The sequence below is a fragment of the Lycorma delicatula genome, chromosome 1 (genome assembly GCF_047948215.1).
Source record: "Lycorma delicatula isolate Av1 chromosome 1, ASM4794821v1, whole genome shotgun sequence".
NCBI lineage: Eukaryota > Metazoa > Arthropoda > Insecta > Hemiptera > Fulgoridae > Lycorma > Lycorma delicatula.
The window spans coordinates 314,270,203-314,294,616 of NC_134455.1; the positions used below are offsets into that span (position 1 = coordinate 314,270,203).

Below are 24,414 nucleotides of genomic sequence, written 5' to 3' on the forward strand. Positions count from 1 at the left end.
TTGAAAGAGTCTTACAGAAATCTTGAGTTACTTTTAATTAAACTTCAGTGTAAGAATCAAGGTTGGACAATTTGTGACTGTTTAAAAGTTTTTTCTTTGTTATTTGAATAACTAAGTAGTTATACCAAATATCCATGTTTTCTGTGTAAGTGGGATAGTAGGGATAGAAAACACCACTAAAAAGAAAGCGACAAACATAGATCTTAAAAGGTGTTATGAAAAATATTGAAAAAGAAAGTTTAGTAGGGTCAATTAAAGTTTTGCTTCCTCTGTTACATATTAAACTAGGGTTAATGAAGCAATTTGTGAAGGTATTAAAAAAAGATGGATAGTGTTCTAAGTATCTTTGCAGTCAATTTCCAGGTTTAGTAAACGAAGATAAAGGAAGATGTTTTTTGTTGGGCCAAATTAAGTAAGCTTATGAAAGATGAAATATTTGAATCTAAAATGGAGGAAGCAGAAAAACAAGCTTTTAAAGCCTTAAAGGATTCATTTAAGAAAGTCTCTTGGCAATAAAAAAGATGAAGATTATAAGAACATTGTACAAAACATATTAGAAAAACTAAAATATTTAGGCTGTAAAATGAGCCTCAAGGTGCATTTTCTAGATTTGCACCTTGATTAGTTTCTCAAAAACTAATCAAGGTGCACTTTGTGCATTGAGGAGGAGGCCACCAAGATATGAAAGAAATAGAGAGAAGATGTCAAGTGGTATGGAACGTGACAGCTAACTACTATTAGATGTTAAAAAGGGATGATCTACTGTGAGACCACAGCAGAAAAAGCATTAAAACAAAAATAAAAAGATTTTATAAGAACATAAATAGTACTTTACTTAGTGTTTTCAGTAGATTTAAAAGAAATTTTGTGAGAAATCCTTAGGAGATGAGAAAAATTGAGGTCACGTTAAGATTTACTACTCAAAAATACATAAGAATCACTATTAAATTGAAAATGATTTTTCCTCGTTAATAAACACAAGCCTGTGTAATTTATGGGTAATTGTGTTTGTTAATCTATGCAACCTTCTGATTGTTTGCACTTCCCTCCCACCAAAAAAAAATTATAACAATTCTGGAAATGTGTGGTCATTATTGTCTCTTACCCAGTACAGTTGTGAAAATTGTTTACTATGAAACATATGAGATACCATTGCTACTGAGGTTGAATGATTTATGAGAGGAATCCTTTTCTGTGGTGCATTTAATTTATTTTTTTAATAATTCTTAGAACTCGTACCTAATTCTTGGATAAAAAACAAATAATTTTTTTACTTTCCTATGTACATTATTGACCATATCAAATAGCTTGCCACTTGTCATGCAATCTTAAAAAATTTACTGTTAGTATTTCTAACAAGACAAAAATTTGACCTATACTCCCCTCAACTATCTTGTTCTACACAGTACTCTGAAACACACCCATTCTATTACTTAATTATAATAAGTAATGAAGGATTTAAAAGTCTGCTACTAAGTTTTTAATATCTGAAATTGTTTTTCTAATTAAAGGATATTTTGGTTAGAGATGTTAGGTAATATTACTTGGCTCTGATACACCCAGTAGTATGAGTGTTCTCTATCTTCTTTGTTAAATATTATAATGTTTTACTTGGTTTGGGAACACATTTTTTCCCCTAGAACAGCCAATGGTCATTATCAACAATTTTTTATAACAAAATTCTGTGGGAGTGAATCATTTCAGATTAAATCTCTTGGTATTACTACACTGGGAAAACGGAAATTTCTAGGCTGAGGATCCTTTTTAAGAGACAAGTAGTGATCACAACAGAGAACATAACAGTTGGCCATCTCTACAGATGATTTTTAAGATAATATGCAAAAATCAATCAATTCTCCAAAGAAAAGTTGTAAATACTTTCTTCTCAAGTTGGTTTTCCATATTCGTGTTTGGAGAGCTTCTAAGAAAGTAAAATCGCATTCATATCACATATAAGTAATATAAGTACTACGGCCTCTGGGTGTATTCACAAGGTTACAAATACTGCCATTAGTTTAAGTCTAATATACGTAATAGAGAAATTTAAAAAAAAAACTATGTTTAGCAATGAAGCCTGGTTCTATTTCAGTCATTATTTAACAGTCAAAACTTGTATTTGGGCTACTGAAAATACTTCACTTTACATGAAAAGTCTTTATAGCCTGTAAAAATTGGTGTAGGGTATGCGTCATCTCATCAGTGTACAATCAGATTCATATTCTTTGAATAGAATGTGAGTGATGAAATATATAGAGATGTGTCTCAGTTTGTGGGTCTACTGGAATCTCAAGAATATTACTGCTGGTTGCAGCAAAATAGTTATACGTGTTGCATGTCTCATGGATTTTCTGCAAAAGTTCTTCAGTGATTGGCTACTAAGTAAAGGCTTAGGCTTCAAAGGTCTTCAAGCCTCATAACTGCTGACTATTTTTTTGTGGGCATACTTTAGAAAGAAACCTAAAGCTTTTTTATACTATTGAAAACTTTAGCCACATAATAGTCTCAATATGTTATATACTGGTAACAGGATTTTTTAATCACTTTTTATTGTATTTTAATAAAATCAGGAAGTATATTTTTTTTTTAGTATTTCACATTTTCTTAAATTTTACAAAATCTTGAACAATCTGAATTAGTTTTTCTTTTTTATTCTGCTTATGGAATAAAAAAAAATTGATATGGGTTTGATGTAATTAATTCTAATTATAAATTTAGTTTTTGAATAATAATATATCCTGCAACTTATTTTCACTATATTAATTTTTAAAAATCTGATTTGGACACCACATGTCTTCCTTGTATGCCTATAAATTACATATGCACTTTTTTAAAATGAAAAGTACATTAAATTTTATTTCATTAATAATAATTTATTATTATTATTTCATTTTTTTTTTCTGTTGTTATTATTGAATTATTATTTATTGTAAATTTTTTTTACAATCAGGTTAATAATTATTAATAAATCAATATATTTAAATTAAAAAAAAAAGGAGATGAAGTTGAATATGAACTGATGTGCCTTCCCCTTGTAAGATCCAACTACTTCATTAATTAACATTTTATTTGGCTATAACACTGGAACAGATGAAAATAACTACCATTTGTGATATATTGTTGAAAAGCTCTCAATGAGGGCTTATTACTGATGTTAATAAAAAGTCCAAAAACCAAATTTTTGGATTTTGGGCTTTTTTTGACACTTGATCCAGTCAATTGCAATCAAAAGGGGAGGAGCACAACTAGATGTTACAATAGTCCTAAATCCAAAATTTCAACATTCTACAGCTATATATTATCTTGATGTGTTTGTGATGGGATCCCCTTCAATTAGAGGTTTAATTTAAAACTAAACATTAAAATAAAAAGAAGAATAACTTTTTTAGTCAAAAAGTAAAAATTCATTTATTTAGTCTGACTAGAAAGACACAATAAAATGCAATGCACTTTTAATTATTTTTAAGTCTTCTTTTTTTAAGCTACTCTTCTAATTGATTCTACTTAAAAACATATTAAGGTTTCTCTGTTTTCGGCAACTTAATAAAAGATTTTTTAATGTTATGTTATTTAACTATTTCTGTTATTGCATTATGTATTTATAGATATATGCATTTGATATATGTAGATATATGTATTTTTATACATATGATGTATTTATTATTTGCACCTAAAACATAATAGTAATATTCTTTTTTTAAATTATTCATTGTGATTTTTTGATGCTGTAAAACAATTAGAATCATTAAGATCTTCATGATGTCTAATAGTTAACAGAACCCTTACTTATTTTCAATTAATATCTGTATATTTTATATATATATTTATCATCTAGCTGTAATTGATTCGATATACAAGGTGGCGCACGAAATGATCCAACATTTGGTTTTGTTAAAAGATATTTGTTTGAATTGCAATACAGAAAAGTAAAATACAGCATGATTTCTACTTATTTCATGTTTTCTACTTGTTTTATACTTGGAGATTATGTTCTGTTTATCAAATATTAATATGACCACCATCCTTGTCTAGCAACTTCTTCAACACAAATTCGTGTGTTGTTACCAACTCAACAACACATATCCTCGATTATCTTGTTGCATGCCTCAATGATCACTGTATGTTTCATCACCCTTCGCTCTTAGTTTCATCACTGTATGTTTAGAGAAAATCTTCTCCTTTAGAATTCCCCAAAGAAAATAATAACACAAATTCAAATCAGGACTGTTCAGGGACCAGTTCTGTCCACTCGCAAAACGATTAGAAAATCGAATTGAAACAACATTTGTGTAAAAAAATTTCATGCAGAAAGTCTAAAACAACATTATCTGTGTGTGGTCTGGCTCCATTCTGCATGAACCACTCACTTTCTAATTGAAACCCTTTTGCTAGAAGCTGAGGAACAAAATTATACAGCATGTTTAGATAGCGTTCACTGTCTGTTCAAAAAAGAATGGTCCTATTACTGTATGACTTGAGATAGCGGCCCATACTGTAATTCTTGTAGCGTGATAACACCTTTTCATGAAACACGTGTGGATTTTCAGAAGCCCAAAACACACATTTTGTTTATTAACAACCTTGTCGAGGTGAAAGTGTTCCTCATCTGAAAACCAAATATTGTTCAACAATACATCTTGGTTCACAGCCCATTCAGCGAATGCCAATCTTTGATGTTTGTTATCACTATTAATTCAGGCAGCACTGTTATTTTGTATGGATACAAATGTAAATCAGTTTTTAAAATTCACTATAAACATCGCCTTGAAATTCCAAGTTGTGCTGCTGCTTTTCTTGTAATTTGTCCAGGCTTCTCAGCAATGCTGCTCTGATAGCTTCAACATTCTGTGGAGAATGAACATTGGCAGGCCATTCGCCCTTACTCTTAAATACTGCACTATTAAATTTTTTGTAAAGGTTTACATATTGTTTTAAATGAGAGTGACCATAGAGTTTGAAAATGTGCATGAAACTGTCTTTGTATAAGCACCACACTTTTCTTTTCATTAAAAAACAACACAGTCTTTATTACGTGCTGTTGAGCAGTCAGCCATCTTTGAACGATACATAAACAGCACATTTGGAAAGAGAAGAAACTAATATTCATGAACTCTTAACCCCATAGGGGAAGACACCCTCCATGTTGCATTTTCGGTCACCATAACACCCCCTCTGTAGCTAAAGCCCTTTATGGGCTTTAAAGGAAGTCATCTTCAGAACCCTGGCAAAAAGCATAGAAGTTGAGTTCAACACGCAACCTAACATAAAACAAAAAATAAAATTTTAAATGAACTTAAAAGTAAAACTACAAAACACTACAAAATCATCAAACCTCAGAACAACAAAACCATGACACAGGAAAGACCAGACAGAATCCTAAATTCCCTTGGCAATTTACTCTCCTGCTAGGAATCCAGTGAAATTTTCAACAACTACCCGTTCGGTGTTGAGCCAACAAATAGTCTACGCGCAAAAGTTTGTATTTCACACATTCATAAATTACATGGTATGCGTCATCTAGTTGTCCACAATCTGGACGCACATCTGAATCTACCAGGCCAAATCACTGGAGTCTTTCTTAGAATGTGCCGTGACCAGAAAGAAATTGCATTACATACTTGTTCAGGTGGACCCAAGGGAAGCCCCACAAACCAACAACGTCTGGGAAGAGATCATGTGTATAACATCCATCATTACTATGCCATTCTGTCTCAAAAATTTTTTTCTGACATCAATTCACCTGACTTCTTAGCAACATAACACTGCTGCTTTTCTGACGCAGTTAAATTTATTGGTTTCATGCCTGCAATCACCAAGATTGCCTCCCGTGAAATAGTATGGTAACCTCCTGTTACCATTAATAATATAAGCCACTGAGCTCTTAATAATATATCCCGATAGCTTTTAAATTTTATCCTATCCACCCAAACAGGCACCACATATAGCATAATTGCTTCGCACACACCCTTTTAGACTCCAAGACTCCAATTAGGATTCTCCTTGAATACCACAGAAGGCACGACAAGCCTTTTCCACGATGTAATTAAGGTGTTTCTTGAACTACAATTTCTCATCAAGAAACATCCCGAGGTATTTTTGAACTTGAACATGTTTAATATGAAGGCCTGACATCGAAACACAAACCTGACACCTCACTGCTAAACGGTCTTTAAGAAGCATCATTATGGTCTTCTCCAAACTGAACATCATATTATGTTGATGACCCCCCCCCCCACCACCAATTGAATACCTTGCATGCTTGGGTGGCTTGGAATTCAACCTCCCTCTGCAATCTTCCTTTGACCAACAGGAGCCCATCGTTGGCATAAGCCACTATGAGACACCAACAGGCAATCTCAGTCACGGAAGGGAATCAAACTCCATCACTCACAACAATGGACCCAACACGCGGCCCTGAGGACAACCCGTGGACAGTGTCTTGCCTGCCCTCGCAAAGCAGCACATCCCAATGCCTGAAGTAACTTTGCATTACTCACAGTTCATTACCAGTGCATTGTTTCCTTTGATATTGTCATCCAAAAATATAACTGTTATCACTTACGCCAACATAAAAAACATTAATAATTTATTAACCTAAACCATTATTGCCAAAACAAATATTGGCTAATTTAATGCACCACTCTGTATTTGTAAAGAAACAAAATTACACCTGCATTTAGTAATTATGTTGTTTTTAAGCTTAATTTTTTTATAAACATTTGTACATAAAGTGGTAACTAAGCAAAATAACTTTGACTGGCTAGTTTTTCAAAAAAGTTTTCTTAAGATTGTTATTTAAAATGTACCTGCCTTGTTGAATTTCTAAAAATATTCAAGTTGAAAAATATATGTGATAATTTTATTTGTCTTTTTACGTCAAGGAGATTGTGGTGAAATAATAGTAATAAATATCTTATTATCCAAGTATTCTAAAAATAAACAGTAGACTCAATTTTTTTAATTTACTGCAATACAAATTGCAGGTGCCAGATGAAGTCTATTGGTGTGAAAGGTAAAATACAATTTATACACATTAATGGAGTTCATATACAGTGTAATTTTATTTATATAATTTAAGAATACTCAATTCAAAGTTCCAATGAATAGAACTTGTTTGTGTATGTTTTTATTTAAATAAATGTTTAAAAATAATACAAACGTATAAGATTGCTCAGGCATAAATCTTGATTTAATAATATTTAAAAATGCATGTGTAAGATTATAAATTGCAATAGGTAGGATTTTTAAATGTACTTTTTTTTTTTATTTCTTCTACCATAATCGATAAATGACATATAAAATAACATGTGAATGTAATGAAATACACAAAAATTTCCGTTGAATTAAGAAATTGAACTATTATCAAATGCACTCGCACATCCAAAAAATTTTTTATAGGTCCTAGTAGGAAAACAAATACAATTAAAGAAATTGGTACAAAGTTCAAGGTATATTTGTTACCATTTACTCTCAGAGATAAGATTTGCGAGTTCTGTATCAATATTTAATAGTATTTTTATAAATTCTTTTTCAAAAATAATATATGGAATATGTTACCATAAAGTACTTATCTATATGCAAAAATAAATCATTATTGAATAATTATTATTATTAATTTCTTTTGAATTACAAAAATCATACAACAAATAACGAAGGTTTATTCCCATGCTTGAGAACATAAGAAATTTGAGTTGAAGGTATAAGAGATTAACAAGTAAAATAGGACAGACTGCTTTAGTAGCCTTACATCTGACATTAACAGCTGTAAAAAAGGTTTTCTGGGTGAATTCAAGAAACCGACTTGCTTATAATCATCATACTCCTTTGCTCTTTTTCTGAATAATTGATATTTGGTGAAAAATTATTTCTGCGTCATTGAATAATTAGAGCATTAGGTTTTTTATTTTTCTCTTTATTATCACAAGCTGGTAAGTACTTCATACCTATAACATTCCATCGGGATAAAAAACTTTTTTAAAAAATGTATCAAACTAACACATTTTGAATTTTAGAAATCAGCTCCACATTGAAAACAAGCTACTTTCAACAATTTTTTGAAATTGGCAGTGAATTGATAGTTAGTAAATTGTTGGAATAGTTTATACAAATAATTGGAAAGTGTTATTTTTTATTTTGTGTATTTTTTTTTTTTAGTCAGTTTTATGATTTTAAAAAGTTGTTTTATTTAACATGTATTGGCCTAGAAAAACACTCCCTTATGAAAACAACCACTTGCATGAAATATAAACGTATCACTAAGACTCTACATATATGAGAGTACGTAATTTTTCTTAGAGCGTTTTGATTAAAAATAAGAAAAAGAATGTAAATAAATGTTGTAAAGAAGTCCTAAAGAATGTGAAGTAAACCCCTCAGGAATGTAGGATAATGTATTATTTTCCTTTAAGCTCATCAAATAATTTTCTTGAATTTTCACATGAAAATATTTTGAATATCAGATTATATATACTGATGCTTAATAATTCAATACCAAACAATGAGAGCAGAAAAATTATTTTTTATTTTCTATCTAAACAATCTATTTTTAGTTATCAAAATTTTCCACGTCTATGGAAAAACTTTAGGATCACCAGAGTAACAAATATTATAAAATAATATATATATAGTCTCTTAACAAAGAGAAAATTATGATTTATACACACACACACACATATATTCAGAACATTCACAGTGGGGAGTTGATAATTTTCTCTCAAATGTTATTATTTCCTCTTTGTAGAGACTCCTACTAATTTATGTATAGAGAAATAAATGCATACATGTGAATTTATGTAAATAAAATAAATTAATGAATAATATAATAATAATAAATGGAATAACCATATGAAACTGAAGTATCAGTATTAAAACATTCTTTTACCTTTAGTTATGTGCCACATGTTGCCTTTTCACATAATGTGCAAACCATTTCTACAGATAAGTTATCTTACCATTCTCACTGATTTTGTTATAAAACTAAAATGTATTACAGAAAAAGAAACTATTTTTCAGTAGATTTAATGTTTTCCTGTGTTTAATGATTATGTTTTCCCAAATTATGTATTACTTTTTACTGTTTAAAACTAAATAATCCTAGTTATTTTAAATTATTCTACCCATCTTCCTTTACTTCATGCTACTGATTATTTTCTATAATTCTAACAAGTTATATCTGAAAATCTGTAAGAAATTACAAATTACATTTTTTAAGTCATATGATAAAAGAGGAGAGGAAAAAATTATTAAACAGAATGTTAAAATAAACAAGAAAAAAGAATAAAGAAAAGCAAGGTAAAAGAAAAAAAATTCCAAATATTACTTCACTGATTTCTTTGTACAGGCAAAATATCAACCTTCAAGCAAACATGCTACCTATATTTATTCTCATAAATATAGGTAGCTTCTTTCACATTATTGGCAGAAATTGTTGTTCTGAAGATCGTTACTTTTAGAATGAATTGTGTTCTTCCTTTCTCTTTTTCAATTACTATGATGAATCATAAGGTAAAAATATATTTATATTCAGTTCTGTATTGATTCAAGTTTTAGGCTTTTTTATTCATAATTTATGAAAAATATACATAGTGTTTTATTAATTTTAATGTTTTAATTGTTTTGTGATAATGGATTGTACTTGAATACAGGTTCTGGTGGTGAGACTCAGAATATCCACATACACGTGACGCACCATAATTTCCCATCAAGAAGTAAGTTACCATTTGAAAGATAACTATTGTTGATTTTGTGTCTCTGGCCTCAAAATTTTAATTTATCATTTGGAATAATATTTTAATCTGTTATTGACATGATGGTGGAATTATGTTTAATCTCAAAAATTAAATTCTATTAAAATGTTTCTCAGACACTTTTGGGTGTTTGATTTTTTTTTATATAGAAATTATAAATAAATTAACATGTTTTTGTCTGTTTATATAGACCGTCAAAAGATCAATATGTTAATTAAAGAAAAAAACTTTTTGTATAATTTCTTTACTTGGTGAAAACTATAAAAATATTTTCATCTTTTTACAAATTGTGTTTTTTTTACTGAGTCTGAGAACAATTAATTATGTATTGTGAAATAGAAGGGATGTTTTCTTGAGCATCATTAAAAACACTGAAAAGTAAGACTTGCTTATCTTCCATTTACCTGTTTTAGTAAGCAGTTGATTGCTACAGATCTTGTGGCTAGAAACACCTTTAGCCAAATGCCTCTTAGTAATCAGAATTGTGTTAAACACGATTCTTGTGATTTGTCTTTAAGCAAAACTGTTATTTTTTTCTATGTACAGTTATCTTAGACATTATTGTGTGATAAAATATATTATCATTAATAAAACTTAATTCTCATCAGCAGATTAGAATAAAATAACTTGTCAGCAATAAAATAAAAAGTTGTTTTATTAGCTTTGAACGTGTGATAATTATGAATAATTAGAATGCATATTAGACTGAAGAGAAAATTTTTATGACAAGCAAGACCCTGTTGAAGAAGATTAATATTTAATGAAATTCTAAATTAGATGATAAACAGCTATTCTGAAAATCTTACTTCTACTTCATTAGAAAAAAGTTATATTTGTAGTAATATAAAATGTCCACTTTTCTTGAAATGAAAATGTTTGTTGTCCTGTGATGTACCCCAGATTTTTGTAGTTTGGTCATGTGGTAAAAAGGAAAATATTTAATAAATGGAATGTTATAAGATGAAAGAAAGAAAGTACATTGAAAAATGCAATTGATTGTTGATCTGAAAGATAATGATAATTGTATTAAAAAAATATTTAAGAAATGAATAGAATGGAGGTGTTCTATTCAACCTTACTTGCTTTGAGACAGAATACCATATAATATGTGCAAGATCAGTACAGAAAGTGAATGTTAAATAAATAGGTCCCTATCTTAACTTAAAAATAAATAGATCCCTGTCATACATTGACACATTCTGTGTTTATTTATTCAAACTCTTGAGATTTAATTGTCATAGCACCAGTTATTACATTTCAAATTAGAACCTGTAATTTTAATTTCAAAATATTCACTGATGGAAGATTGTGTGACTTGTTTAAGGTAATAAAAAAAAGGTAAAAATCATACAAAAGCCTGAGAGTGAATGACACAGTTGGATCAGTTTCCAGTTTGTTATTCAGCTAATGGATCTTTCATGCATTAAATTGTTTGTCCATTATTGTATACAATTTTACTTAGTAAGTTAAAAAACTATTTTGTAATTTAAAGAAGTGCTTGTAAGAAATTAACAAAAAACCTTAGCTAACTGACTAATTGTACTTTAAGTACTGTATAATAATACAAACCATTACATAGCTAAGAATTTACAGCTTATCCTTTAGCTGATACTCTATGTAGAATTGTGTAAGGAGTATCTCTCTGACAACAGTTCACATTCTTTGTCCTAGCTTGTGTGCCTCAGCTATTTCTGTTTTTCCTTGTATCAGCAACCAAAAATGCAAAAATCACTCGGCAAGAAAAAATGTGCTAAAATTATTTTTTTGCTTCATTTTCAGATTGCATTTACAATGTAATCGTAACAGTAAATGTTGTAAAACACTCCCACACATTAAAAACATTTATTCAGTAGCATGAGCAGTATACATGATTAAGAATTAAACGTTATACTACTGTAAACCATTATACTGTTTATGTATTATTTGAAGCAGTATTAGAAAATAATGAATTTAAAGATTTACCTAAATAATTCCTTCAGGCTCAGGGGTTCGAGAGTCCTCGTGCATTATCATCGTAACCCATCCATGCAAGTGTGAACAAACTACAGCTCCGCAGGAGGCTGTCCATCTCCCCCTTGCTCATTGGTCTAATTCTTCACCTAGCAACTAGAATATTCAGGACTTTCTCTGGCTATTCTGTCCTCGCATCTGACTCCTTACGCCTAATAATATGGGTGACTGTACGAAAGATGTAATCCCATGTTTCCTCGTTGTAAAACATCTCTATTATATTCTCTGGTGTGAGAGGATCCAGATGTCTATAATTATGCCTCAAGGGTTCCCAATGTAAACAGTGGAACACATCATCCAGGTCTCTGCAATATGGACATGCATTATCATTCACTCTCTTGAACCTGTGGAGATATTTGCAGAAACAGCCATGGTCCGTCAGAAACTGTGTGAGCTCATAACCAAGCGCACCAAATTCCCTCAGGATCCATGGTTTAACCTCATTGATCAAGCATCTAGTCCATGTACCAGTGGATGCTTCACTCCAACGGACCTGCCATCGCTCTAACAAAAGGTCATACGCCTCACTTTTCTTCATACCTGAATAAGTTGCACAACTCATTTTAGCAAGCAACTCAACTAGTGATGTTCCTGCTACAACAAAGACTGCCTCAGCCGAGACAGTCCTGTATACGGAGCATGCTCTCAGGGCCTTATGCCTCTGTAAACTCTCCAATGTTTGTACATTTTTCTCTGAACTCATGGCTTTTTTCCACACAGGGATCCCATAAAGAATTATAGAGTTAACTACTTATACTATATTTTACACGTGGAAGATTTAGGACCACCACTTAGAGCCCCGATGGTCTTCTCAGCCTTCTTCGTAACCTAGCCGACATATCCAGAATATGAACACCTACGGTTGATCCAGAAACCCAAGTATTTTACTTCATCTTCCAGAACTATGGAGTGCTCCTTCACCTCGAAATGGATAGCCTTTAGCCACCTCCTTCCAGCCAAGACTAATACTTTAGTTTTGCGGGGAAGATAAACTCAAATCCTGCTTAGTCACTCGTCAACAATGACTATTTCGTGATTCACTTTCAAGATAACATTTCTCTCACTCCTGGCAATGAGTGAAAGAGATGTCTCATTCTCTTTCACTTGAGAACTAAATCGTCAGCATATACAACAGCTGAGACTCCTTTAGGATTAGTCAGGCCAAGTACACCCTCATACACAAGATTCCGCAGTGCTGGCCCAACAACCGAGCTGTGTGGAACCCCGAACTGTACACTGAAAGACAGATGTTGGTCTCCAAGTTCACACACCACCTTTCTGCGCTGGAGATATCTCTGTAAAATTGGCTGAACGTACAGGGAAATGCGCCATTTCTACAGGGCTCTGAAGATGGATGTCCAACTAATGGAATTAAAAGCATTTTGGACATCCAGGAGTATCACAGCCTGAAAACCGAGTCCCATTGGCAGCCTGTTCTGCCAAATCCATAATGTGCTTTGCAGTGTCCATCATAGAACGACCTTGCCTGAAGCTGTATTGTCACTCAGACCTCGACTTCCTGCTGGAGCCTAGCCACAAGTAACCTTCTGAACAGCTTACAAAAACTGTTCATCAGGCACAACCACGACCACTAGGTTTCTCAATGAATACTTATCTAAAGATCTTCCACTCATCTGATATGTAATTATGTATATGCTATTAAGGACAGGAATCAGAGCCACCTCCATGACAATCTTTACAACCTCTAATGGGATCCTGTCCGGTCCTGAACACTTGTGAAGCTTCATACCTCATGCAGCCGTGAAGAGCTCATGTATCTCGAACAACAGCAGGTCATCTGCAACTTACCCTTGGGAAGAGAGTGCCGAATAACTCCAAGACCTGGGCAGCTGTGAGAGTGGGGAGATGGTGTCCAAAACTTCTCACAACATCTGTATCAAACCTTTGTGTCATTATTCAACCTAGGATCAAAATATCCTCTAAAAGCTATTAAGAAAAGTGTAACATAAAAGGATATAATTTATTATTTTTAAGAACTTTGAGTTGAAAAAACTACTAATATCATATACTTATAAGGGCAGCTTCCCAAACAATTGAATTGAGAACTTCACACATAGCAGAAATATATATAAATTTTTCCTCATTACTGGTAGATTTTGGTCTCCCTGATCAAGTATGACCTGGTACATGCTGTTTTTTCAAATCATTTTATTGTCCAGTTAACTGTTGATTTAATTATTTGTTCTCTGTTGGGAAATTATCATTAAATCACACATATCTTGTAAAGGCTGTTCTTGATAACCATACTCATTCATCATTCACCGAGTTATTCTTCAGTTTTACTTAGAAAAATACATTAGTTAAGAAATAAAATTTATTGTATTAAAAAATAAACTTACAAATAAATCAATTTGAACTGTACTAGTAAAAAAAACAATGATCCATTCTTATGTATTTCTTTAATATGTGTTTAATTTATAGAATTTATGTTTTATTACATATTGGTTATCACATCGCAATTAAAATATGCTAGATAAAAAATAAAAAAATTTAACAGAGTTCAAAAGTAATAGCTAAATTAATTATTCATCAAATGATTAATTATTAAAATTTTTGTCATTTCAAATAATTATCAGCTGATTTACAACAGTGATATTTAATTTTATAATAATATTTCAAAGTAAAATATGATTGTGTACTGTTACAAAATTATTTAATAAAATCTTAAATGGTTTTATTAGTGTTTTTAGTTATTTTACAACAATAACTGTTACAAGTATTTATTGAATGCAGTTTGAAGATAAAACATCCAGAAATTAGTTCAATCCATTTTTAGTCAAATCCTTGTGCAATTTTTGCGTTCTTGGTTACTGATATCTTTAAAAAAAAATTATAAAGAGCAGGCTTCACCATTTCCTTAGAAAATTTTATGTGTATCACATGATCACCTTTAAAAAATTAAAGTTAAATTCATGGAAGTCTACAGAAGTTTCAAACTTTCTATAAAATAGTATTTTGCAATTACACTTATTTGTATCTGTTTCTAATATAAAGTCATACTCAGCGTAATGTAGAGTCACAACCAGACCTTTTTTTTAAAAAAAAGGAGTTTTTATGATATCAGCTACTTACAAGTTTGTTTAAGATCAGCTGTCTTGTAATTAACTGAAAAGAAAATATCAGTTTTGGTGTTATCTGATGACTGTTTTCTATCAGATTAGTTATGAATTAGAAAACCTGAATTGTCTTCATACTTTTTTAATATAATCTGTGCTAGGTAACTGCTACTTTAAATTACAGCAATCATTTTTTTATCATGATCATTTATTCAATATTGCTGTTACTTTGTATATAGTAACATATTCAAGGTTTGTTCAGAAAATAACTGAAAAATTTTTAATTATGCGCCAACAGAAATATTAAGTGATGTTTAGTGGACAGCATTGTGTTCTGCTTAACCTCCTTTGTAACCACATGTTTTTGGATTGTTGAATCTCATTTAGTTTTCATGTTATTGTTATTTGAATGCAATGTGGTAGTAGTAATTTTTGTAATGTGCAATTTTCAGGAGCAATGATACAACGTACAATTTTGTGTGAAACTGGGGAAAAGTTTCACAAAACTGTTTCAACTTTTGAAACAAGCTTACAGAGATTATTTTCTGGGTTGTACGCAATGTTACGAATGGTTTTCACAATTTAAAAGTGGTCATCAGTCAATTGAAGACAATCTTTGACCAGGAAGGCCTTGACTTTAACTGATGACACCCATCTTCAGAAAATCAATGATTTGGTGCAAGCAAATCGCCAATTGACTGTCAGAGAACTTGCAGAAGAGGTTAGCATCTTGACTGGATCATGCCATGACATTTTGACAGAAAAATTGAACATGCATAGAGTTGCAGCAAAGTTTGTTCCTTGTTTGATGACCAAACAACAGAAAGAAAATCGAGTGGATGTTTGTCAACAACTTCTTAAATAAGGCAATGACAATAAAACATTCATCCAAAGGATCATGGAAGAAGAAAGCTGGGCTACAACATTGACACAAAAGTTCAGTCATCACAATGGATGGGCAAAAAGTCTCCACATCCCAAGAGGGCGCATCAGTTTCGATCCAATGTCAAAGTGATGCTCTCTGTTTTCCCATTTTAATAAAATTGTTCATTTTGAATTCTTTCCTCAAGTTGAAACAGCGAACCGTACATACTATCAAGGCATTTTATAACAGTTATGTGAAAAAATCCGTAAAAAGAGATCAAAGCTTTGGCAAGACAACTCATGGTTCCTTCACCATGACAATGCACCCACACACTCTGCTTTGTCAATTCATCAGTTTTGTGCCAAAAATCAGATGACTGTCCTTCCTCAGCTTCCCTACCTGCCAGACCTGGTTGCTTATGATTTTTTCTTATTTCTGAAATTTAAATCGGTGATGAAAGAATGCCGTTTTGATTCTATTGATGGCATTAAAGCAAATTCGTCATTGACCTTAAAGGCCATTTCAAATGAAGCTATTCAGGTCTGCTTCATGAAGTGGATACACCGCTGGGAAAAGTGTGAATGGGGGAGGGGATTATTTTGAAGGGGACAAGATCCAATAATCTGTAAAATTAATAATATAATAATTAATATTAAAAAATAAAGTTGGTTATTTTCTGAACAGATTTTGTATGGTTATTCTAATCATTATTAAAAAATGGAAATAGAAGAAAGAGTACATGTTGTTAGTGAAACAAAAGAATCCCTTGATGACTATTCATGCACAATGAACAGATTCACTTTCTTAGTATTACAATACTAAGAAAGTATTATAAGAACTAATATTAGTTCTTAACATAAAATATCAATTATATTAATTTTGTGTGCTGACCAATTAAAATTATATTGAGTGTTTGTATAGTATAAACAGTATATACAGTATAGTTATAAACATGGAAGAAATTTTTTTTTTTTTTTTTACTATTTAATATTTTAATAGGATTAGAAAATTTATATGGTTAAAATTACTGTTGTGTATTATAAACATTTCAGAAAACAAAATCAAATGTTTATTGTCCTGTTTCTTAATTTGACTTTGTTATTTCATTAGCAGGAGTCTACATCTGGGTGGTGGTTATATATTACTATCACATACTATACAGAAGTGGTAAATATTATTTCCACAAAACACTTTACGAGACAAACAATAAAAAAACATTTATATAAACTTGTTTTATTGCAGGAGGGACGATTGCGTAGTCAAAATGGATATATATATATATCTAGTAATAGTACATTTCAAATTTTATGTGCTTTTTTTCAGTTGATGGTTTTGTAAAATCCATCTTGAATAACCCATAAAAAATTATTTTTTAAACATGAGATACAGCCTCAGTTTTTGAATTTCAAGAAATGATTCTATCAATGTTAATTCAAATTTTATGTTTTGTTTTTGCAGCTTTACATGTTATAATTAAGTCTATATAAAATAATTAAGTTAAAAAAATTGTACAATTAATATGGAATGTTCTTCTGTACAGGTTTTATTAAAAGATAAATGCATTTTATTTACAATTAAATTTTTTCCTTATTAATCTTTCATTAAAGCAGGTTCTGTTGTTGCAAATTGTATAAAATGGCTTGGTTTTTTTACACAATATAAAACTTACACACCGTAACTGTGGTCTATCACAGTTAGTTGTGGTAAATGAAAGATTTATAAAAAACAAGAATATATAAAAGGAACAGAAATGAGCTCTTTACGTCCACTTTTTCTAACATAAACATGAAAATACTATGTTTTGAGAAATGTATACACAAAACAGTGAAATTTGTATGAACACATGTTAATGTCATATTTTATCAAGTATTACATTAATCTTGCAGACCGGTATTTTTGGGACCCCTTGCCTTTTTAAATCACCTTTTTATAATTAAATTCACTTGTCCTTGAAAGTGTAGAACACATTTAGAATAAGAACAGATCAAATATTTTAATTATTGTTACTTGGTAGGTTACTTGGAAATTAGATTATAATTAATAATTATTAGAAGGCTAGATTTAATATCATCTTTTGTTTTGCAAATAGAAAGCATTTAAAAAATAACACGTTGAATACGGGAGTATTTTAATTTTTGTTAATTAATGAGTACTGGGGGTTTATGAGGATTATAAAGGAGAAATAAACTCTATGAAAACAATAATTAGAATATCATAATATTCTATTCAGCTGAGGAAAACTTCTGAGATGGAAGGAATCTCAAAACACACTTTATTGCATATTTTTACCATTTTATGAGATTGTAAAACAATTTTAAAAAGAACAGTTTGATTATTACAAAATCATTTTTTTTTCATTTATGGAAGCCAGAGGATCTAGGGTGCCGAAGTTTATTGTCTTGAACATTACAATATCACTGAGTTGTTTAAAGCCTCCAGAAGCAGAACACTTTTTTAAAAAGCATGGTTTGAATTTCCCAATACTTCAAGTTCTATTAATTGAGAGGGCTAGAAGTTACAGGGCTCTGAGTCAGGGAGCAAGAGCATCTTTGACAATGTTTTTTACATTTTTTTTCAGGTTTTGACAAAGAATGGTTCAAATATTTCACTACGTCAATTTGGGGTGGGGGGTATTTAAGGGTTTTAGGAATATGCAACCTTTTCAAAGCCAATTTTGATCCCTTTCCAGGGCCTGAAGAATCAATAGCCCAGGATTGTGGAACTATAAATAGTTTAATGAGAACCAAAATCCATTATTTATTTATAACTATTATTTATTGTATCTATCATGAAGGTGTTTTATAGAAAGTCAAATTAAGGTGGCTAGATAAGGGAAAAATAATTATTGTTCTGTCTGCATCACTTGAAAGGTTTTTAAACAGTAAGACAAATTTTTAAACTGCTTTATTAGTTCCTAGTTTACCCATGACAAACAAATGAATTCTGTCTAAATAGTAGTGTACGCTATTAGTACTAAGAGTTGTAAACATATTACTGTAAATTTTATTTTTCGTGGAACTTGTAATAATTCAATGTTTGTGAAATTCTGTATTTATAATAGTGCATTTTACTTGGGAGTCAACTTTTAAGTGTAATTTTTCTTTTTCAGCATTTACTGCTATACAACATTTTTTAACAGTACATTAAGCATTTTTTTAATGCATATTTTGTAGGTGTGCTTCAATTATCTCTTGTTTTGTTTTCTTTTTACAGGAATGGCACATAGTTGGGTTGTATGATGACATATTTTTTTAAGTTATTAAATTGTAATTATGAATATGATTTAATTTGTAATATCATTTAATTTGTAATAATGTCAAGTATTTAATAAATTTTTTTTATTATTAAACTCTATGAACCCCTGTTTTAATAGTTACTCTATACAGTAGCATGCAAATTAATCAGAACACAGGAATTTCTTTGTTTATTTCTATGTTGTGCCTTCACTACTTGATCAAACCCTTTCTTGTATAACCCTTTCTTAGAAAGGCTACCCCCCTTTCTAAGTTATCTCTGTAATGTGAGGTTATTGTTCTTTGGTTATTCGGCAGTCTTCATGTTAAAAATAATGTTTTGTGATAGTTTATTCAATTTTTTTATTACAAAATCATGTTTTTTATTCTGTGCCTTGAATATATAATAATGAACATAACTTCAAGAAAACGTTCAAAAATTGTTTCTCTTTCTGAGCATACCAGTATGATGATAAAAACAAATAGTTTTGGTGTATGATGTTGGACTAGGGACAGAAAATGCTAAGACAATTTAAAGAAACTGATTCCTTTTCACCTTAAAGGAAAGGCAAATGTCGTCGTAAAAGAAAAGGTACTCCAACAAAGGATGGTTATTAGCAAGAAAAAGTAAACTTGATTCAAAATTGTTTGCTGTGTACTTAAATCAAGAATTAGCAGCCAGTAGAACAGATTCACACATGACAACTGTTAGACACTAATTTATCGCAACTGGATAGAAAGCTCATCAGTCAGCTAAAAGCAACTTTTAACAATAGCAATGTGCAAAAAAAGGCAGGCTCTTGTAGGTCAAAGCACATGCTAACTGGAAAAATGTTATATGTTTTCCAACAAGTAACGTTTTTATGTTCAGGAGCAAAGGGTTCCATACATTAGAAAAGCATCAGATGAAAATACATCACAAATTCTTAGCCAACAGTCAGTTAAACATCCCCAGAAAATGAAAGTTTTGGGTGTTGTCTCACATTTGCAGACCTTTGTTCATTACTACCAGTAGATGGTATGTTGAAAAGTGATATATCAAGATTCTGAAGGAAAGGGTTGTGACACAACTTCAAAAAATTTTTCCATAAGCGCCATGTCATACTGGCAAAAAAGTGGAACATTTTTTGAAGAAAGTATTTAAGTGCTCCCAAGGCCAGGCAAATCTCCACTTAAACCCAAATGAAAATCTTTGGGTAATAGTCATAAAATGATTCTCAGAAATGAATAATATCACAAAAATTGATCTCACTAAAGCAATAATGCTGGTATGTCTTCATGATGAAATTAAAAACTGTGTAGTACACTTACTGAATCAATGCAAAATCATGTACGTGAAGTGATTAAGAATAAAGGAAGACATAATAATTACTAGATATTAAAAAATTTACAGAAGTGATTTTTTTTTCTAAATAAAGTTACTTTTTATTAATGTTTGTGTTGAGATTAATTTTCATACTACTGTACTTTGTTATCTTTCATTATTTTTCTTTTTTATTGTACACAAAATTAGAAGAGAAAATCTAAATGACGGAATAACCAAAACTTCGAACTGGTATATTTTATTCCTGCTAATAAGTATGAAGGAAGAGCCCATACCTCATTGCTATAAACAGTCTATTATTGTAAATCAGAAATAATAGTTTGTAAACTACCAAAAATGGAATAACAATTACATTGTTATTATTAAGGTGAATGAAAACAAAGTTACAAATGGAATGTTACACTAAGATTCCTAGTTGTAGATTGTAATCTGAAGAATGTCACCTAATTTATTTATCACTTTGAAATTCCAATATTTTATTTACTATTAGCATTTATTCCACTCAAGACATAATATAGAGCAGATTTTCAAAAATTTTTCCTGGTCATTAAAATAATTAATACCTGGTAATATAAAATAATTTTAGCATTATTTTATTATTTATTTCATTTTCAGAATACATTATTGTTCATTTATAATTTAATAAGTGGTTTATTTGACAGTCTTTTATTTTATTAATTCTCATGAAATAATTAGATTTTTTTGTATTGTAAAAAATATTACAAAGTTTCAGTAATATTTTTTAACTTATCAAATAAAAAATTGAATGAATTAATTTTCATTTTTATACTTGTACTGCATTAAAATAGAAATAAAATTAATGATTTAGATAAAAAAGTTTAGACCTATAAACGTTTTTAGGTTAGACCTAAAACAATTAGGTATAATCTTTCAAGCTGACTTTTATTAACTTGAATTACATAGAATATTTGTTAATTTTCAATATTACCAACTATAAGTAGGCTTGCTTACTTTTCAGGTATTACTGTTCAGTAATCTCGGCTTATCTACAAACAACTGACAGATCTCAAATGAAAGTACTGTTTTAACAAATTTCTGAATCTCTATGTTAGGAATGTTGAAAGTGTGAAACGGATTGACCTTACTAAAATACTGCTCTCTAAAGATATTCTATCTCGAATAGTTCTGTGCATTTCTCCTGTAAAGAGATGTAAGGTAGGCTTTAATAGAATTTTCTTTTTACCCACAAATCTATTGTACTAATATTTTTATTATATCATTGCAGAGGTAGAATCATTTCCTACTGTAAATTTTTTCAGGTTAATTTTCCAATCATTAGCTAGTTGGTGGGTAAACTCCAAAAGAGAGAAAGTAAATAAAGGATCTGTCCTTGTTATTACTGATTTAGAATAGCTACTTAGTTCTGCATAAGCTTTATTTCAATTACCGATAGTTGCATAGAATAATAAAACTGGCCTCCTACAGACTAATATAAAATATTCAATGAAAAACAAAACAATTTTCATTGTTTTATACCTTTCTGTTTGTTTTTTTAAATTATAAATGTATATCACATGAACTGAATGAGATGTGTTAATAATATTTAGTTAAAAATTAATTCAAATATTCTGTAATAAATACAGAAATTTTATGTGATTTCAGTGGTGGGCACATTAACTGTTAAACTAATAATTATCTAAATTTGCTTATTTTTTACTAAATGTAAGGGAAAATTGAAATAAAATACATTTCAGAACTGTCCACTCTGACAGTAGAAGGTTTAGCCAGTGCCAAAAATAATTTTACTCTATCAGCAATATTGATATCAATAACAGAAATATTGGTCCTTAACAATCGTTAATATGCTGTCCAAGGGAAAAGTGATAAAAATAAGTATTGGAAGCCAGAATAAGATTACTTAATAGTATACTGAGAAAGGTCTCAGAAGTGTTGAGAACAGCCTCTGAGACAGACATTTGGCTTAAATATGAGGTAAAACATTAAGAACAGATATCTGGATGGAATTAGATTAGATTACATCTCCCTGATGCAATCTAATATGCAGAGGGATTGCAAGGGAGATGATGTATTATTAGCTTGGTGATGGAAACTTCTTCACTTCGACTCTTCATCCCTCCTATCTAAGAAAAATAGCAGCCAGTTTTTTTAAATAGAAAATTTTGTGTTAAATCATTGTACATTTGTTGTACAAGTTGTTGTTCCTTAGCAGAACAGAGTAAATTTGTTTGTAACAGCAAATGAATTGATGAAATAAAGGTCAAATTAAATCAAGACTTTCTTGGTAAGTATTAATTATAGAAATTTATTAACTAAAATTATGATTTGAACAAAATAACAATCATTTGCTAAAGTATGATTTCAAACAAGTAAATTATACTTGAAAACTGCTAACTATAGATACTGATTATTTAAAAAGTAATTTTTAAGTTTAAAAATCTAAAATCACATTTTCTTAAATTCATTTTTTATAATTAAATTTCTGTTTAAAATTATAAAAAACAAATTAACAGATAGAAAAGAGGTGGAAACATAATGGCTTTTTATTATTTTGATAAGTACTATTATTTTTTCAGAGTAAGTAATTATAAACAGAACACTTTTAACTTTTTGACTATGTTTACCACATCTAGATTTCTTAACACTAACCTTTTGAAGATTATTTTCCATAATTTAATTTTAATTTCATAGCTGCATAAAAGAACACTATTTTTTAATCCTTACTTTTTTTTAATATTTCCAGAATAAAAACTTAATTTTATATATTTGATATTGGGATACTGAATAAAATATCCCAGTAAGACTCATCATCCCAGAGAAAGAAGACTTCGTCATTTTTGAGAATGAAATCTGTAGGAACGTCTTTGGCCCCTTAAATGAAGGTGGAGAATGGAGGATCAGGAAAAACAGAGAAATAAGAAACTTGTGTAAGGAGCATGACATATCGATCCAAGTGAGGAGCAGAAGAATTAGGTGTGCAGATCATACTTTACAGAGAAGAGGAATCCCTCTTAAAAGAAGTAGGACTGGGCAAACTGGAAGGCCACCAGGCAGACCATAACAGAGATCTGGGACCAAGTTAAAAAGGATCTATCTAAATTCAGAGCAACAGTTGGGGAAGTGGAGGGCAAAAGAAGATGGCGGGAAATTGTTGCCAAGGCCAAACCCCATATTGAGCATCAGTGGTCATGGGAGTAGTAGTACTATATTTGATAGTGATGAGAACATCTCTGTTAATACTGTTTACCATAGATTGTGTATAAATAGAAAAAAAACCATTTAAATATAACTTACCAAAGTTATTTTGATGTAGGAAAATTTTATTTTTTTGAGTCACTAGTTTATAATAGACAGCGAGATTAAAAAGTAAAGCTTATTTTAAGATCAATTTATAAAAGAACAGATTTCAATTTAAAAAATGTATACAATTATGCAGTTATGATTACAGTAGAATATATTATTGAAAATGTTATACTTTAAACCACATACAAAGATAAATCAATGGTACTAATAAATAAATCAGTGAAACTACATGAAAAGAAGGAAATCTAGGTATCTAATTTACTTCCATTAAAAATTACTATTTTAATTAAAATTACTTTTTTATTAGAGTCTTTTTAATTACTCTGTTAAAAATATATGATTTTGGGAACCATTCTGCTCGCAATTCATTGGTAATAAATCTAAAGAAATTTGGGTGAATTTATTCTCAGAACACAAGAAATGGATATTTATTAAAATATCCATTATAAATAGATTTATAATAGAGAATAAATAGATATATTTATTCTCACCTCTGAATGTATGATCATGAATTTTTTTTTATGTTAATTAAAGAGCAATTATTTTAACACTATCAACCTTTAAAGTTGGATCAGTCCATGTTGAATACCACTCATGTGTTTTGTTCCAAAACTTTAGTAATGACTGAAAATAACATACAGAATTATTATAATTTCATTGTATACTGAACAAAAATAAAAAAAGTGATCATTGTTAGTTATTATTTCATAATGTTATTTTTTGATAAAATTGTTATTTAATTTATTGAATGAATGGTTAAATATTTTAAAATCAGACATAATATCATAATTCTGAAACTTTTACTGTAATGTATTTCTATTTGGCATCAGCATATGTTTGTTATTTTTTATTAGCATTAAAAAGGTGATTATAATAGGAT

General features: G+C 30.1%; 2 protein-coding genes across 12 annotated transcripts in view; one reads left to right on the forward strand and one right to left on the reverse strand.

Moving 5' to 3' along the window:
* Positions 1-21,428, forward strand: part of LOC142334065 (uncharacterized) — a 191,664-nt gene extending 170,236 nt beyond the window's left edge. For 9 of the 10 annotated variants that reach the window (XM_075381769.1, XM_075381751.1, XM_075381742.1 and 6 more), the window contains 2 exons: positions 9,642-9,704; positions 18,909-19,049. In XM_075381769.1, the coding sequence (XP_075237884.1) occupies positions 9,642-9,704; positions 18,909-18,934 (89 nt within the window). In that variant the 3' untranslated portion in view covers positions 18,935-19,049. Of the gene's footprint in view, positions 1-9,641; positions 9,705-18,908; positions 19,050-21,231 lie in introns of those variants that run through there. The other variant, XM_075381801.1, reaches the window with a different exon arrangement.
* LOC142334050 (uncharacterized) overlaps positions 21,273-24,414 on the reverse strand; it is a 125,653-nt gene continuing 122,511 nt past the window's right edge. Inside the window, exon 28 of one of the 2 annotated variants that reach the window (XM_075381726.1) lies at positions 21,273-21,411. In XM_075381726.1, coding sequence (XP_075237841.1) covers positions 21,373-21,411 — 39 coding nt within the window. In that variant the 3' untranslated portion in view covers positions 21,273-21,372. Of the gene's footprint in view, positions 21,412-22,516; positions 24,159-24,414 lie in introns of those variants that run through there. The other variant, XM_075381720.1, reaches the window with a different exon arrangement.